General features: G+C 34.0%; 2 protein-coding genes across 3 annotated transcripts; both read left to right on the top strand.

Moving 5' to 3' along the window:
* The first annotated feature begins 1,462 nt into the window (after window positions 1-1,462).
* On the top strand, window positions 1,463-5,093 carry LOC141701932 (nucleosome assembly protein 1;2-like). 2 transcript variants are annotated; one of them, XM_074505563.1, is made up of 12 exons: window positions 1,463-1,609; window positions 1,788-1,831; window positions 1,929-2,024; window positions 2,591-2,683; window positions 2,766-2,835; window positions 2,939-3,000; window positions 3,101-3,285; window positions 3,371-3,548; window positions 3,638-3,681; window positions 4,317-4,512; window positions 4,615-4,629; window positions 4,714-5,093. In XM_074505563.1, exons 1-12 carry the CDS (start codon window positions 1,543-1,545, stop codon window positions 4,780-4,782), a joined length of 1,119 nt encoding a protein of 372 aa, XP_074361664.1. In that variant the 5' UTR covers window positions 1,463-1,542; the 3' UTR covers window positions 4,783-5,093. The 2 variants fall into 2 exon arrangements, with proteins under 2 accessions (XP_074361664.1, XP_074361665.1); XM_074505564.1 differs by lacking the exon at window positions 4,615-4,629.
* A 791-nt stretch (window positions 5,094-5,884) lies between these two features.
* Window positions 5,885-12,307, top strand: LOC141701937 (putative hydrolase C777.06c). The gene is made up of 12 exons (XM_074505573.1): window positions 5,885-6,177; window positions 6,392-6,543; window positions 6,651-6,763; window positions 6,849-6,890; window positions 8,075-8,130; window positions 8,269-8,345; window positions 9,296-9,415; window positions 10,720-10,796; window positions 11,446-11,509; window positions 11,589-11,639; window positions 11,722-11,770; window positions 11,994-12,307. Exons 1-12 carry the CDS (start codon window positions 6,003-6,005, stop codon window positions 12,110-12,112), a joined length of 1,095 nt encoding a protein of 364 aa, XP_074361674.1. The 5' UTR covers window positions 5,885-6,002; the 3' UTR covers window positions 12,113-12,307.
* The last annotated feature ends 1,259 nt before the right edge of the window (window positions 12,308-13,566 follow it).

Consider the following 13,566-nt stretch of genomic DNA (forward strand, 5'->3'; position numbering starts at 1 on the left):
CTTGTTTATGATGACTGATGAGCCATCTCAAGATATTATTGAATGTTGTATAATGGGTCAGTATAGGTACTCCATGGTATAGGAAAGCTGCAAAACTAGGATATAATAAACAAGCCTGTATATCAAGGGTTTTTGATGATTAATCATATGTTCATCATGTTCCGGTTTCCATCACAAATCAGAACTCATGAGACGCATTCACATTAACGCATTACATTACCAGATTAAAGCAAACACATTAGTGATCCGCTACTCTTCCTAATAAACACAAAAATTAGACCCTTTCAACTTTTTAACATAAAAGTCATATGAATACACCGCATACATTAATTTAATCATAAGATTAACCCAAGTGTCGTTAAGATCAGGGGATGTGTTCTGCATTGAAATTCATCATCAATGTTATTTACCAATTTTATAATCGAAACAGTCTCTTCTAATTATCAGAAGTTCATAATTGTATGCATTGTCAGAATATAACCCAACTAGTAGTCCGTAAATCGAACAAATCAAAAACTAAATAAAAAATAATTAACTAGCATGTAACGAATATGAACCCTAATTCTACCAATAAACAATTCCATACCAAAATATTAAAGCATGAAACCCTAAAAATCAAAATTCTCCGAGCTATTAAAATATAAACTTCCAACAGAGAATACATATATTATTCTAACAAGAAGAAATCATACCTACCTTCAATCGTAAAATCGAGGGAGTAAAATCTGCAACAACCCCGTTGGATCCTCGAATTTCTTGATTTATGAGATTTCAACAACCTCGGTGAACTGTAGTTTTTGGGGTTTCAATTTCGTCACTTTCGATTCCATGCCCCGAGATTCAATTACTTAATCATGAGTATCTTCAACGATACCGAATTCAAAACCACGATTTGTAGAAGAAAGCGATGGCGGTGATAAAGAAAGATTAATCTCATAATCAGTTTCATTTTTCAGTGCTGAACCTTTATTAAGCTGGGACTCCATTGAATTGAAACTTTACATGCATAAATAAGAGGGGGACATAGTGGATAAAAATGGGGAAAATGCGACTTTTTCATTTAGAGAGAGGGTAAAGTAAGTACCGATAATATAATTAAGGGTTAATTATCAAATAGGTCATTTACCGCATCCAAATGTATCAATTGAGTCACTGATTACAAAACTGACTCAGATGAATCACCCATTTAAAAATTTGTGTAAAAAATATCACTCCATCGTTAGTCTAAATTCTTAAAAGTATTATATATTGAGTTTCACACATTTTTTATTAATAATATTATGCCCAAATAAAAGATTCCGAATCCTACTATTTTAGATAATATCGCTAATTTTTTTAAAATTAATTAAAAATAAATAAACAAAAGAAAAGAAATAGGAAAAAAAGGAAAACACAAGGTCACTATCACTACTCACTAGGTCACTATATAAATACATACACACTTTTTTTAGTATAAATAAAAAACATTAACAAAACACAAACACAAACACAGAGGTAAAAAGAGGGGAAAAAAGGCAGCAGACACATCCTAATTGAATCTAAATGGGTAACCCTAACAAAGATCTCGACATGTCTGATCTCGCCGCTTCTCTCCCTGCCGCCGCCGCCGGTAACATCCCCCCACTTCTTTTTATTACACAACCCCCCTTCCATCTCTTATGTTTCTATCCTAGTACTTTGCCCCTTTTTGTTTCCTGTCTTAATTCAAATTCAACACTTGTTTTTGTTTATTTATTTTTTATTTTTTTATTTGTTATTTATGCTTAATTGAGTTTTAATTGTTGTAGCTTTAAGTGCTGAGGATCGTGCTGGTCTTGTTGATGCTCTCAAGGTCATTATCTTTTATTTATTTTGTGTTTATTATTTTTTATTTTTTATTATTTTTGATTTTTTCTTTCTAATTTTGTTAATTTGTTTGGATTGTGTAGAATAAGCTACAGAACTTGGCTGGCGAGCACTCTGATGTCTTGGAGTCATTGTCGCCTGTGGTGCGGAAGAGAATCGAGGTTCTGAGAGAGATTCAGGTGCTACTTTTGTGTTTTCGATATATTTTTTAGTTGTATTGATAAGATTGGTATGACTAGTGAATTAAATTAACTTCTGAATCGTAGTTTAAATGAGTACATTTTGTTGTTGTTGTTGATTGGTATGCCTAGTTAATTAAATTAACTTCTGAATGATGGTGTAATTGAGCATGTTTGGTTGGATTACACTGTGTTAATGGTATGCCTAGTTAAATAAATTAAATTCTAAATTATAGTGTAAATGAGAATGTTTGATTGGATTACACGTGTTAATGGTATGCCTAGTTAATTAAATTAACTTCTAACTCATACTGTAAATGAGCATGTCTGATTGGATTACACCGTGTTCAGCATTTTGTAATCGTGTTTCGTCCACTTTGTTGGATGCATTTCTTATCCTGTTAAGTAGTGTCTATTTACATAAGTTTATGCGAGCATGAGAACTTGTGGTAGCATAGATGTTGAGTGGTTTCTTGCTTCAATTTTTGGAAGCATAAAGTTGGGATTTTAGGTTGTGTCAACCGAATTGTTGTTGTGTTGAGGCTGAGGATGTTGTTATGTTGCAGAGCGATCATGATGAGCTGGAGGCTAAATTCTTTGAGGAGAGAGCTTTGCTTGAAGCTAAATACCAAAAATTGTACCAACCTTTATACACCAAGGTAGGTCATGGAAAGTGATATCTGACAGTATCTTTCGAGCTAATGTTCTCCGAATCACTTGTTTTGCTGATTGTATTTTCAGAGATATGAAATTGTAAATGGAATTGTGGAAGCTGAAGGAGCTAGTGAAGCTTCTGCGGAGCAAGAAGAAGGTATTTGACTATATAAAGTGTAGTTTTTACTTGCAAAGGCCTGAAGAGTAGTTAATGTTCTTATTAACGACTTAATGTGTTATTTTTTTACCCTTCTATGCAGAAAAAGGAGTGCCTGATTTCTGGCTTACTGCAATGAAAACCAATGAGGTTTTGTCAGAGGAGGTGAGGAACTGATTTTCTTAAAGTAGCCTTACCGGTTAACTTTTTTCTTACTCAAAAGCTAATAATTTAGGTTGATGACTTAATGTTTTGTTTTATTTAGATAACTGAACGTGATGAGGAGGCTCTCAAGTACTTGAAAGATATCAAGTGGTACAGAATTGATAATCCCAAAGGATTTAAGCTTGAGTTCCATTTTAATACAAACCCCTTTTTTAAGAATACATTGTTAACCAAAACATACCACATGATTGATGAGGATGAACCTATTCTGGAGAAGGCTATTGGGTAAACGCTACATACCTGGTCTTATGTTGTAAATTTCCTTACCTCTTCTCTTTTGTATCTTATTCTAAGTTGGATTTTTTTGTAGGACGGAAATTGAATGGTATCCAGGCAAATGTCTGACACAGAAGATTTTAAAGAAAAAGCCTAGAAAGGGGTCAAAGAATGCAAAACCTATCACCAAGACTGAAGATTGTGAGAGCTTCTTCAATTTTTTTAGTCCGCCTGAGGTGCCTGAGGATGACGAAGATGTTGATGATGAAGTTGTAAGTTTTGATTTCTTTTAAAATTTAACACTGAAGACACTGGAAGTTATACTAACTAAATGATGTGCAATCTGTTGTGTGCATAACAGGCAGAGGAGCTTCAAAATCAAATGGAACAGGACTATGATATTGGGTAAGTGTATCATCTCAGCCCAGATGTTTCCGTCTGTTGATAATGGTCAAGAGTGCGTTATAATTATTCCATTTGGAGGATTAATTTCATTTTTATTGTCATATTTTAATAAGGCTTGTGTATTTGCTTTGCCATTCTCTATGCTTTGTTGTCATTTGGCCGAGGTTAAAAGCTGAGTTATAACCTACTTTTTTTTTTAGAAAAAAGCAGGACTATAAATTTCCAGCATATAATCATTAGCAAAATTGGAATTTTGTTTGTTTGTCTAGTTTTAGCTACCGTAATGAGTAATCTATGGTAGTTTAATGCTTTGAAGTCTGTAATCTATGGACGTAACTGTAAATGATGAAGAAAAGTAGCAGCTTTGCTGTTTATGTAATGTTTTCTAAAACATGGCATGTCTATTCAGGTACTTTGTTTGGCATCACTGCTGCTGCTTAGTTACTCTGAAATTTACTGCATCAATTCATTTGAATTTGTACTGTTAAAATGTGGAACATGGTCTCAAGGAACATTAGAAGAGGAGAGTAGTTTAGTTGAATCTATACTGTGTGTAGACCCATAGTTTATTAGTTTATATCAGATGAATGATATAAATATATAATTAAGGTAACGTTGTGTTTGTTTCCATGCAGATCAACCATTCGGGACAAGATTATCCCTCATGCTGTGTCATGGTTTACTGGGGAAGCTGTGCAGGGAGATGAGTTTGAAGATATTGACGGTGATGATGATGAAGATGATGAGGATGAGGACGAGGAGGAGGACGAAGATGAAGAGGATGATGACGATGATGAAGAGGAAGAGGATGAAAGAAAAAACAGAAAGAAGGTATTCAGACGGAATCTATAAACTGAACTTGCAATACCGTGTACTATTTGTACTTTCTAGTGTTTGAGTTTGCTAATACCTTGTCTTTTTAACCTTTTGCAGTCATCTGGATCGAAGGTGAAAAATGAACTTATGAGTTAATCAAGTAAATGAGTTATTTAAATAGAAGGAGATTCTCATAGGTTCTTTTATATTATGCAGAAGGGTGTGAAAGCACCAGGCGGGGAAGGTCAGCAGGGTGAGCGTCCCCCAGAATGCAAGCAGCAGTAATTAATTCAAATTCCATAGTTGATTGGCAAGTTTGGGTGTTTATCTTGGTATGCTTAGTAGTGAAGGTTTTTGGCTCTATGATTCTCGTCTCTTGCCCACAACGATTTGCGTTTGTGAGTGTACGGAGTTGTTTTATAGGATGAGTTAAATCTATCCTTTTAAGCTCGTATTTCGTCAGGTTTTGCCCTTGTGAAGTTTGATATGAACCCTTTAAATTATCAAGTGGCTTTTTTAAACTTATGCGATTATTTGTTATTATTATATAGATGTAGAAAGAATGCAAGATTAGAAACGCATTTTCTCCTCTGCAAGCCTGGAGTTGGTTGATTGTTACTTTAGCAGTTTAGCATTCATAATGTTGGTTCTTTTATTCTTTTGGCTAATTACAAATATTGTTTAACTGGCATTTGCTTGGCGTATTGCAAAAGAAGAAAAACATATACATATGGCCTTGCACAACAATGAATTTATCGGCAAGGCAGAATTGGTAGAAGATGTATGAAGATGTTCCAAGTGCATCAATGTCTATGCAAGAACTGAGAAATCTTTGGATCGGAATATCATTATAATATCAATAACAGTGTACATTTGCATTAATAGTTAAAAATCAGTAATCGTAATTTATGATGGCAATAAATATAATTTATTTTTAGTAAATCAAATATTTTTCCATACGCATTGCAAAAAAAAAGAAAAAGGCGTGGAGTGGAGTCGGTGACATAAGAATCTTAAAAATTATATTTTTTTGGGGTAAAATGATAAATGGTTGAAAGTATCCATTCCCGAAGCCGTATGTCTAAAAATATTATTTGTGATATACATTTGTCATACACAATTGTTAATGGGATACACAATTGTTAATGGGGATCCTATTTTGTATTAGAATTTGTTCGTTTGAAAAAATTATGATATGTATTTGATAGCTGATTATCTCAAATGTAATATTCAAATTATGAATACGTATTTTATATAATTTTAGGAAATATGCGTATTATCATTTTTTAATTAAGGAATGTGTAATTAAATTGATACTTCGATCGTGTACTTGCAAAATGAGTATTTTGATGAATTACGTCTAAAAAGGTATCATCCAGTCGTGAGTTGTGACGTTTGTCAAACGAAAACAATTAAACAAAGTGCAGAGAGCCGGAGATACTTAAAGAGAGAAGGGGCGAGAGAGAGAGAGAGAGGGAGAGAGTAATCGAGAGAGATTAGTTAAAATGCTGCTGCGAATTCGGCCAGCAGCAGCAGCTCCATCTTTCCGGTCAATCTCCTCCGACCGTTTTTCATTTTCAATCCCATCATTCAAGTCGTTGTCCTCTGCCCTTGTCTTATTTCCATCGACCAGTTTCTTCAAAACTAATCCTCTTCACTCCACAATCACCAATCTCTCTGGTACTCTCTCTCTCTCTCTCTCTCCCCCTCCCTCTCTCTCCCTCCCGTCCTCCCTCTCTCTCTCTCCCCTCCCCTTCTCTCCCTCCCTCACTCTCTCTCTCTCTCTCTCTCTCTCTCTCTCTCTCTCTCTATCTCTCCCTCTCTCTCCCCCCCTATTTGTCTTTAAATTTGCAATGTGGTCTTTATTAGTGTATATGTTTTTTATGTCTATAAGCTGTGCACAAGAGATACAGCACTACAGAATCTACAACAGCACAGCTCGGAACAGACATCCCACAAGATTCTGAAATCCTATTCGTAGGAACAGGAACTAGCGAAGGGATTCCACGTGTCAGCTGCCTCACCAATCCTTACAAAACATGTGAGGTACTCACACACTCACAACACCAATCAAATTGCATTTACATTATTTAAATTTAGGACACTACTTGTGTTGTGTTTTATTCATTTATTATTCTTAATATCGAACTCAGGTGTGTTCGAAAGCTGCTAATCCTGGTGACAAGAATAAGAGGCTTAACACCAGCATTCTTATTCGTTATTCTAGACCCTCCGGATATCTTAATATTCTTATTGATGCTGGAAAGTACGTTTTAGTATCTGTTATTACCATTTTGCATTTGTCTATAGTTTTTGAACCGCGTAATTAGCAAGTGTATCTTGTCATACAGGTTCTTCTACCATAGTGCTCTACGATGGTTTCCCACAATTGGGTAAGATACCATTTTATTATTACCATTGTTGCTTATGGAGATTTAAGAATATAACATACTTCTAAAAGTTTTCTAGCTCTCACTGATTTGATATTGCCTATATAGAGATTACAAAAATTTACATAACTTTAATCAGTGACGTTTTGTATCTATTACTATATCTGATTTGAACTATTAACCCTGATGGCTTCGGTATCTTCTGGAAGAAGGTTGAAATGATTATGTGCTTAGTAAATATATACATACTCCTAGTTCAGTTTGGGAACTCCTCTTGATCATGGATTTACTAATTACTATTATAAACTAACATTTTACTTCTTTAAAGAACATTGAAGAACTGGTTTCTGTCATACCAGTAATGTTGCCCTAATTCCTATGACGTCGATGAAATTGCACGTATCGAGATTCAAAAATGAATTAGCTTTAGAAGGACGAGGATACATTCCTTTCCAGTAAGCAATAGGTTAGTTAAGCAAAATATTCTCACCTCTTATGAGATGAGTAACTCCCAAAAGGTATTACAATTATAACTTTCTAAGTTCTGTGCCATTCTTAGCAACTTTGGTTCACTTGCGAGCGAAGTCCAGACCGTGGCTTGAAAGAGGATGTTCAATAGACTAGCGTCGCTAACCCAATGGTGGGGACTTGGTCAACAAGCATCACTATGATTTAACCAATTAATCAACATTTAACATTCTAAAGAGAACTTGAAACTTAACAGAAAGTTTGGTCCAACACCAAATGAACATTGAAACTAAACCCGTGCGTTGTCCGGAATTGAGCTGAATATCTGAATCACCAGTCTTAAGATTAGCCCCTTATTTTCAGCTAAGTGTTCTTATTATGTTGTCGTAGCTGGAAAATAGTTATGCTCAATTGGCTGAAGAATAGTTACCTAAGGGTGTTCAGGAAAAAGTTCTCCTGATGATTATCTTTGAGACCATTTGGCCACCTTGTATCTCTTTTTTACACCATGACAGGTTCATCAGATATTGAATCACATAATTTAGACTTAATAATATAAGCTTGCTTCTTTATCAGTAATTTTTTACCATTGTTCTTTGCAACTGCTTTTCATTTCTGTATGCAGTAGTGAATTTGTGATTATAGATCAGAAGATTCTGTATTATGTGTGTTTAAGTATTTGATTCTGTTTATTTTTTTCTACCATTTCCACATGTCAGGGTAAGAAAACTTGATGCGGTTATTATCACCCATTCTCATGCTGACGCAATTGGAGGTCTCTGTGCGACTCTTTTTTGTTATCATACCTATGATTTTTATTCTACATTTCAGTTTAATATTAAGAATATTTTCTTTTAGTAACAACAATCTATTATGTTCCTTTGTTATTTATCTGAATGTTATATTATGTCAGGTTTGGATGATCTTCGTGATTGGACAAACAATGTCCAGCGTAATATTCCTATTTATGTAGCGAATCGCGATTTTGAGGTTCAGACTCTACCGTACTTTTGCTCCACCCCTTTATTTTTCTTGATACATGTCTGTGTGGTATCATTTGTATAAAAGTACAGAAGAGACCTACGAAATACCAACTAGAAAAGAGATATACATTTTCTTATTTACATAATAACCTTCCTTAGTGCATGCATGTAATATGTATTAATTTGATAATGACTGTTTAATTTTTTTGTGCTCATAATTGTTAAGTTCGATGACTACAAGCTATAATACATTTTGAAAACTGTTATATTTCAAATAGTTGTAACGATGAGAATTGTTTCAGATTTGGCATTTTAAACCTATTTCTGAAATAATATAATTATTTTTATTGCTCCGTTTATTTGTACTCATTAGTGCAGTGTTTTCTCCCAGGATTTTACCTGCACAAGACCGTGCTTCCTTATGTTTCAACTTTTTAAAAAACATTGCATGAACAGGAAAGTAACATAAACATCTGGTATACTATTGATATTTTTGTTCAATTAAAAACTAAGAGCAGTTTCCGACACTACTAACATTAACTGGAATAACCATTTGAATTTTCAGTTCATCTTCCAAAAGCCAGATTTCGGAAGATCGTTAAAGTTAATATGACTTCTACTAATATTAATTTATTATCCTTATATTGTCCTGAAAATATTATACCAAATACATAATATATACACATACACGAAACTTTAGTTTTTGTCTTTTTATTTTTTTAATTCATCTTGAAAAGTAAAAAGGGGTTATTTATCTGGAAAGCAGGGAGCATATATACTCCTATCAGGGTAGCAAGTACAAACCTTCTTGTTGTGTTTGTGTCTAAATTTTTTACTCTTGAAGTAATAGTTTGTCTCAAATTACCTGGCCAAGTTATCTAATTTATAAATTGTCCAGTTGAAGATGTTCAAGATTGAACTATATAATTATTATATAATTGTTGTAGACATTTTCAGGTAATGAAGAAGACTCACTATTATTTGGTTGATACAAGTGTTGTAACACCTGGAGCTGCAGTATCAGATTTACAATTTAAGATTATAAGTGAGGAGCCTTTTGTTGTACATGATATTAAGGTTAGACACAACCTTCCATCCCTAATTTTTTTACTTTCTGTACATGATATTTTTCTCTGTAATTCTTCACAACGAGAATGATAAATGTGGCTCAAAATGTTTCGACATTAAAACCAAGTCTTTCGGTTCTCCTCATCAGCCCCATTTATAGGAGCCCCAGTTCGACGTTTCAATTTATAACATCCTTTAGTCCCTGTCTTTTAAGGCACAAAGTTATACGTGACAGTAGCTTGGGTTTGTTATTACACTTATTATGGTCATCTGAAGTTGAGAACAGCTATATGGAGTGAAACTTATGAAATTTACCTCCTTTAGAACGAAAATGACCACTGTTCTCGAAAAAATGTATTGCTGTGGATTTTTTTTCAATTTAAAGGACAGCCAACTGAATGTGGATGTTCTTCGTGAATTTTCGTTCATTTGTTTGTGAATTTACATTTACTCAAGTGACAAGAAGAAGAAGCAATGGTCAATACTTATGTCCAAAGGCAGATCCTGAGAATTTTTACAGTATCTCAACCTAAAAACCTAAAAATAGGAACTTTATAAAAAAAATTATTACTTATATATGTGTTTGTGAATTTATGTGAACCTGTTTTATGGGATGGTATGTCTTCCATCCCATGTTTTTATTGGTCTAGTTAAAATATTCTATACAGTTAGCTATTGTACGGGTTCCAGGGGTCAGTGAGTACTGAGAAGTGAGCACCGCCCATATATTTTGTATGGGTCTACATAGAATTTTCTGTTTAGTTGCATATCATTTGGGTTCCAGAAAGAGGGTAACTAACAGCCTCTTCTACCTGAACCCACCTCCCCAATATGCACTTATTTGAAGAAAAAACTAGGAATCTGATGTTACTCTTCGACCAGTGAAGTGTTTTCAGTCCCATCTGTGTCGTAGATTTATAAATCATTTGGGTGACTAAATGCGGAGGAAGTATATGTTAATAATGGACAACGATTGCATATATTATATAATTATTTTTAAAAGAATTTGGTTTTGAGTATGTTGCTTCAATACTTATCAGTTCCAGATGGCGTGCTTTCTCATGACCTGAATTTTACATGTAGACTTATAAGTAGCTGTCAGTTGATAATCACTTGTTATATGTTTTTTTTTCTAATATTCTATATTCAAAAAACCTATATAGACATGATGATATCATCTGTCAAGCAACCTTTTTTTCTAAATTGTAGTATGCAGTCTTACTTTTTCAACTTGTATATTTTGACTGCACAAAATGCAGTTCAAAGTGAATTAGTATTATAAATAATCGCGTTGCCGTGGATTGTGCTTTCAGTTTACACCCCTACCAGTGTGGCATGGCAAAGATTACCGATCCTTGGGTTTCCGATTTGGAAATATTTGCTACATCAGGTAATGTTTCCTAAGGTCCGTTGCCCTATTTGATTAGAGAGGTGATATGTGCACATCCTCTATGTATACCCTTAGTTAGTTAATGGGCTAGAACACCCCTGTTTCTAATTAATATTTAGGTTTCGTATATTCTTACTTTTTCAAGTTTTTTTTGTATAATATTTTTATTATATTTCGAATAATATAATTATGAAATCTATTCATTAGTTCTTACGCATGAATTTTAGAATATCATCTCTGTTAAATAAATAAAGACTTGCAAATGTATTAACTGAATATTTTTTCAAAAATGAGTTATTTTAATCAATTAATATTCAATAAACAAAGTTGTTTTTTAGATGAAAATGTAACGGGTTTTATACTTTTACACATCTATCTTACTTTAATGTAATTATGTAACTAAAATTTATTTTATAAAAAAATAATAACATATAAAATAAATTAATAAATATTCAGTTTTTAGAATTAGTAAATACAATATAAATATTTTTGTGGGTCAAAATTGTAATGTAGTGTGTGAATTATACTGTAATGTGTGAAGGGTATTCTAGTCCGTTAAATGATAAAGGTGTGCACCTATACATGCAGGGTGTGCACATGTCATCTCCCTTTGATTATGATTTCATGTGGATCCCTTTTTCTTCTGCAGTGATGTCAGTGAAATACCTGAAGAAACTTATCCACTTCTAAAGGACTGTGAACTCCTCATCATGGTGCACTGTCTCTCCTCTTGCTACTTTAATGCATATGAACAGGGAATTAGTAATTTATTCGATATACATTGATGTGCAGGATGCATTGAGGCCAGATCGATCTTCTGCAACACATTTTGGACTTCCCAGGGTATACTTTCATCTTCTTTACTTGTGTCATTCCTCATTTATGTTTGTGGTGAAAATTTAATCCGGAATTTGACCTTTTCAAGGCATTGGAAGAAGTCCGAAAAATTCAACCCAAGAGAACCCTTTTTACTGGTAAGTTTACCTTGATTACTCGATTGCTTCTCAATAGACTAGAATAAGATCGTTTTAAATTCTGAGCTGTTACAGATTTGACTTTCAGGAATCCATAAATGTAGGATATTGATATTAGACAGTCAAGGTTAATTGTGAATCATAAGTAGTAATGCATAGATTACAAGAGGAGAGGCTTTGCGGTGATTTTTAACTATAATTGGATTACTTTGACAATTTGAAGGTATGATGCATCTAATGGATCATGAGAAAATAAATGAACAACTTCTCAAATTGAAGGACAGTGAAGGCCTAGATGTGCAACTCAGCTACGACGGGCTTCGTGTACCGGTAACTCTATGATAATAGCCTTTTGGATTTTCTCGGGTTACTTTTTCCTTTTAAAAGTGCAAGTAGACAAGCAGGCGACTAATATCCTATAGAAACTTTATTAATCGAACACCAATTGCCCACCGTCCATTGGCTTTTACCTGTAAAAAATATTCTTTTAATTCTATTTATAAACATTGGTGCTATATACAATTTGGCGTTGGCTTAGACTTCATCTTAAAGAGTTCATTTTTCTCAATAATGGAGAAGTGGAATAGTTCAGTTGCGCATGCAAGTAGGTTCCACCAAGGGCATGTATGCTTATAATTTCTATGTAAAGAATAGAAGTGGGACACTCTAGTGTGTTTGCACCCTGTATGTGTGTTTCTGCGTGCAATATATGTTCAAAACTTGCCATGAAAACTCGCTTTCAAGTTTAGTTTAAGTGTTTAACACAAACCTACATTAAATTATCTATTAAGATTACAGACAGTCATAGATTAATATCGCCTTCTCAATCATTGGGGGTTTTAACTTTAAATTAGTACTGTGTCTGACGGATCGAAAGCTTTTGGTATTAACTAGTAACTCTAGGTTTGATGCATGCATCTACATCTACCTTTAGAATATTAGCCTTGTGCCCTTTTGTGCTGGCAAATGTTGGTCGTTTGTGTATTTTGTGTGTGTGTGAAGATATAGAACCCAACTTAAAGAAAACAGGAAGCATTATTATTCAAATGTTCTCTCTTTTGTAACTTACTTATAGCCCTGCTTATAAGTTCTTACTTACTTCGCTTAATGTTCTCTCTTTTGTAATTTACTTGTATGTTCTTACGTACTTCGCCTGAATTGGTGTGATACGATGTTACTATTGAAATGACGATGTGCCAATTGTCACGCTTCAACTGTAGTTCGATATGAATGTCTTCATTGTTTGACTGCACATATTTTTCAGCCTCTATGCGTACACAATACTAAGTATATAGAGAGTGATGGGTGAAGATTATAGATAATTTACTATGGAAAATTATCCCAAATTGACTTCTAACTGTGACGGATTTGAGTCGGCATTTTATTTGTAAAATTCAATATGCTCCGATTCCACACCATAAAATTGCTAATCCAAATACTATCAATTGAATTTTAAGTTCTGATTCCATTTAACCGTGTACTTTCAAACAATATCACCTTCTAATCCACGGGCGGATCAGGAATAATATTCTGGGGAATATTCACCATATTTTGTGAATATATCATTATATTTTTAAATTTTCCGAAATACTTTTATATATTTTCAAAAAATTTAATAATAAAAAAAGATAAAATTTCCTTTGAGGATGTATAGAGATGCAAAAAAACCCGGGTCCGAAAATCTGGCCCGGCCCGATCCGGTCAAAGCCCAGTCAAGCCCGGCCCGGTCCCGGCCCGGGCTTCGGGCCTCGACGGACCCTATATCTTTAGGCAAAACCCGGCCCAACCCGGTTAAA

The sequence above is a fragment of the Apium graveolens genome, unplaced genomic scaffold, assembly GCF_009905375.1.
Source record: "Apium graveolens cultivar Ventura unplaced genomic scaffold, ASM990537v1 ctg4471, whole genome shotgun sequence".
NCBI lineage: Eukaryota > Viridiplantae > Streptophyta > Magnoliopsida > Apiales > Apiaceae > Apium > Apium graveolens.

Coding starts and splice junctions, on each gene's coding strand:
- LOC141701937 (XM_074505573.1), top strand. CDS start 6,003: ATGCTGCTGCGAATTCGGCCAGCAGCAGCAGCTCCATCTTTCCGGTCA. Junction 6,178..6,391: donor CACAATCACCAATCTCTCTG/GTACTCTCTCTC, acceptor TATGTCTATAAG/CTGTGCACAAGAGATACAGC. Junction 6,891..8,074: donor CGATGGTTTCCCACAATTGG/GTAAGATACCAT, acceptor TCCACATGTCAG/GGTAAGAAAACTTGATGCGG.
- LOC141701932 (XM_074505563.1), top strand. CDS start 1,543: ATGGGTAACCCTAACAAAGATCTCGACATGTCTGATCTCGCCGCTTCT. Junction 3,001..3,100: donor ATGAGGTTTTGTCAGAGGAG/GTGAGGAACTGA, acceptor TGTTTTATTTAG/ATAACTGAACGTGATGAGGA. Junction 3,549..3,637: donor AAGATGTTGATGATGAAGTT/GTAAGTTTTGAT, acceptor TGTGCATAACAG/GCAGAGGAGCTTCAAAATCA.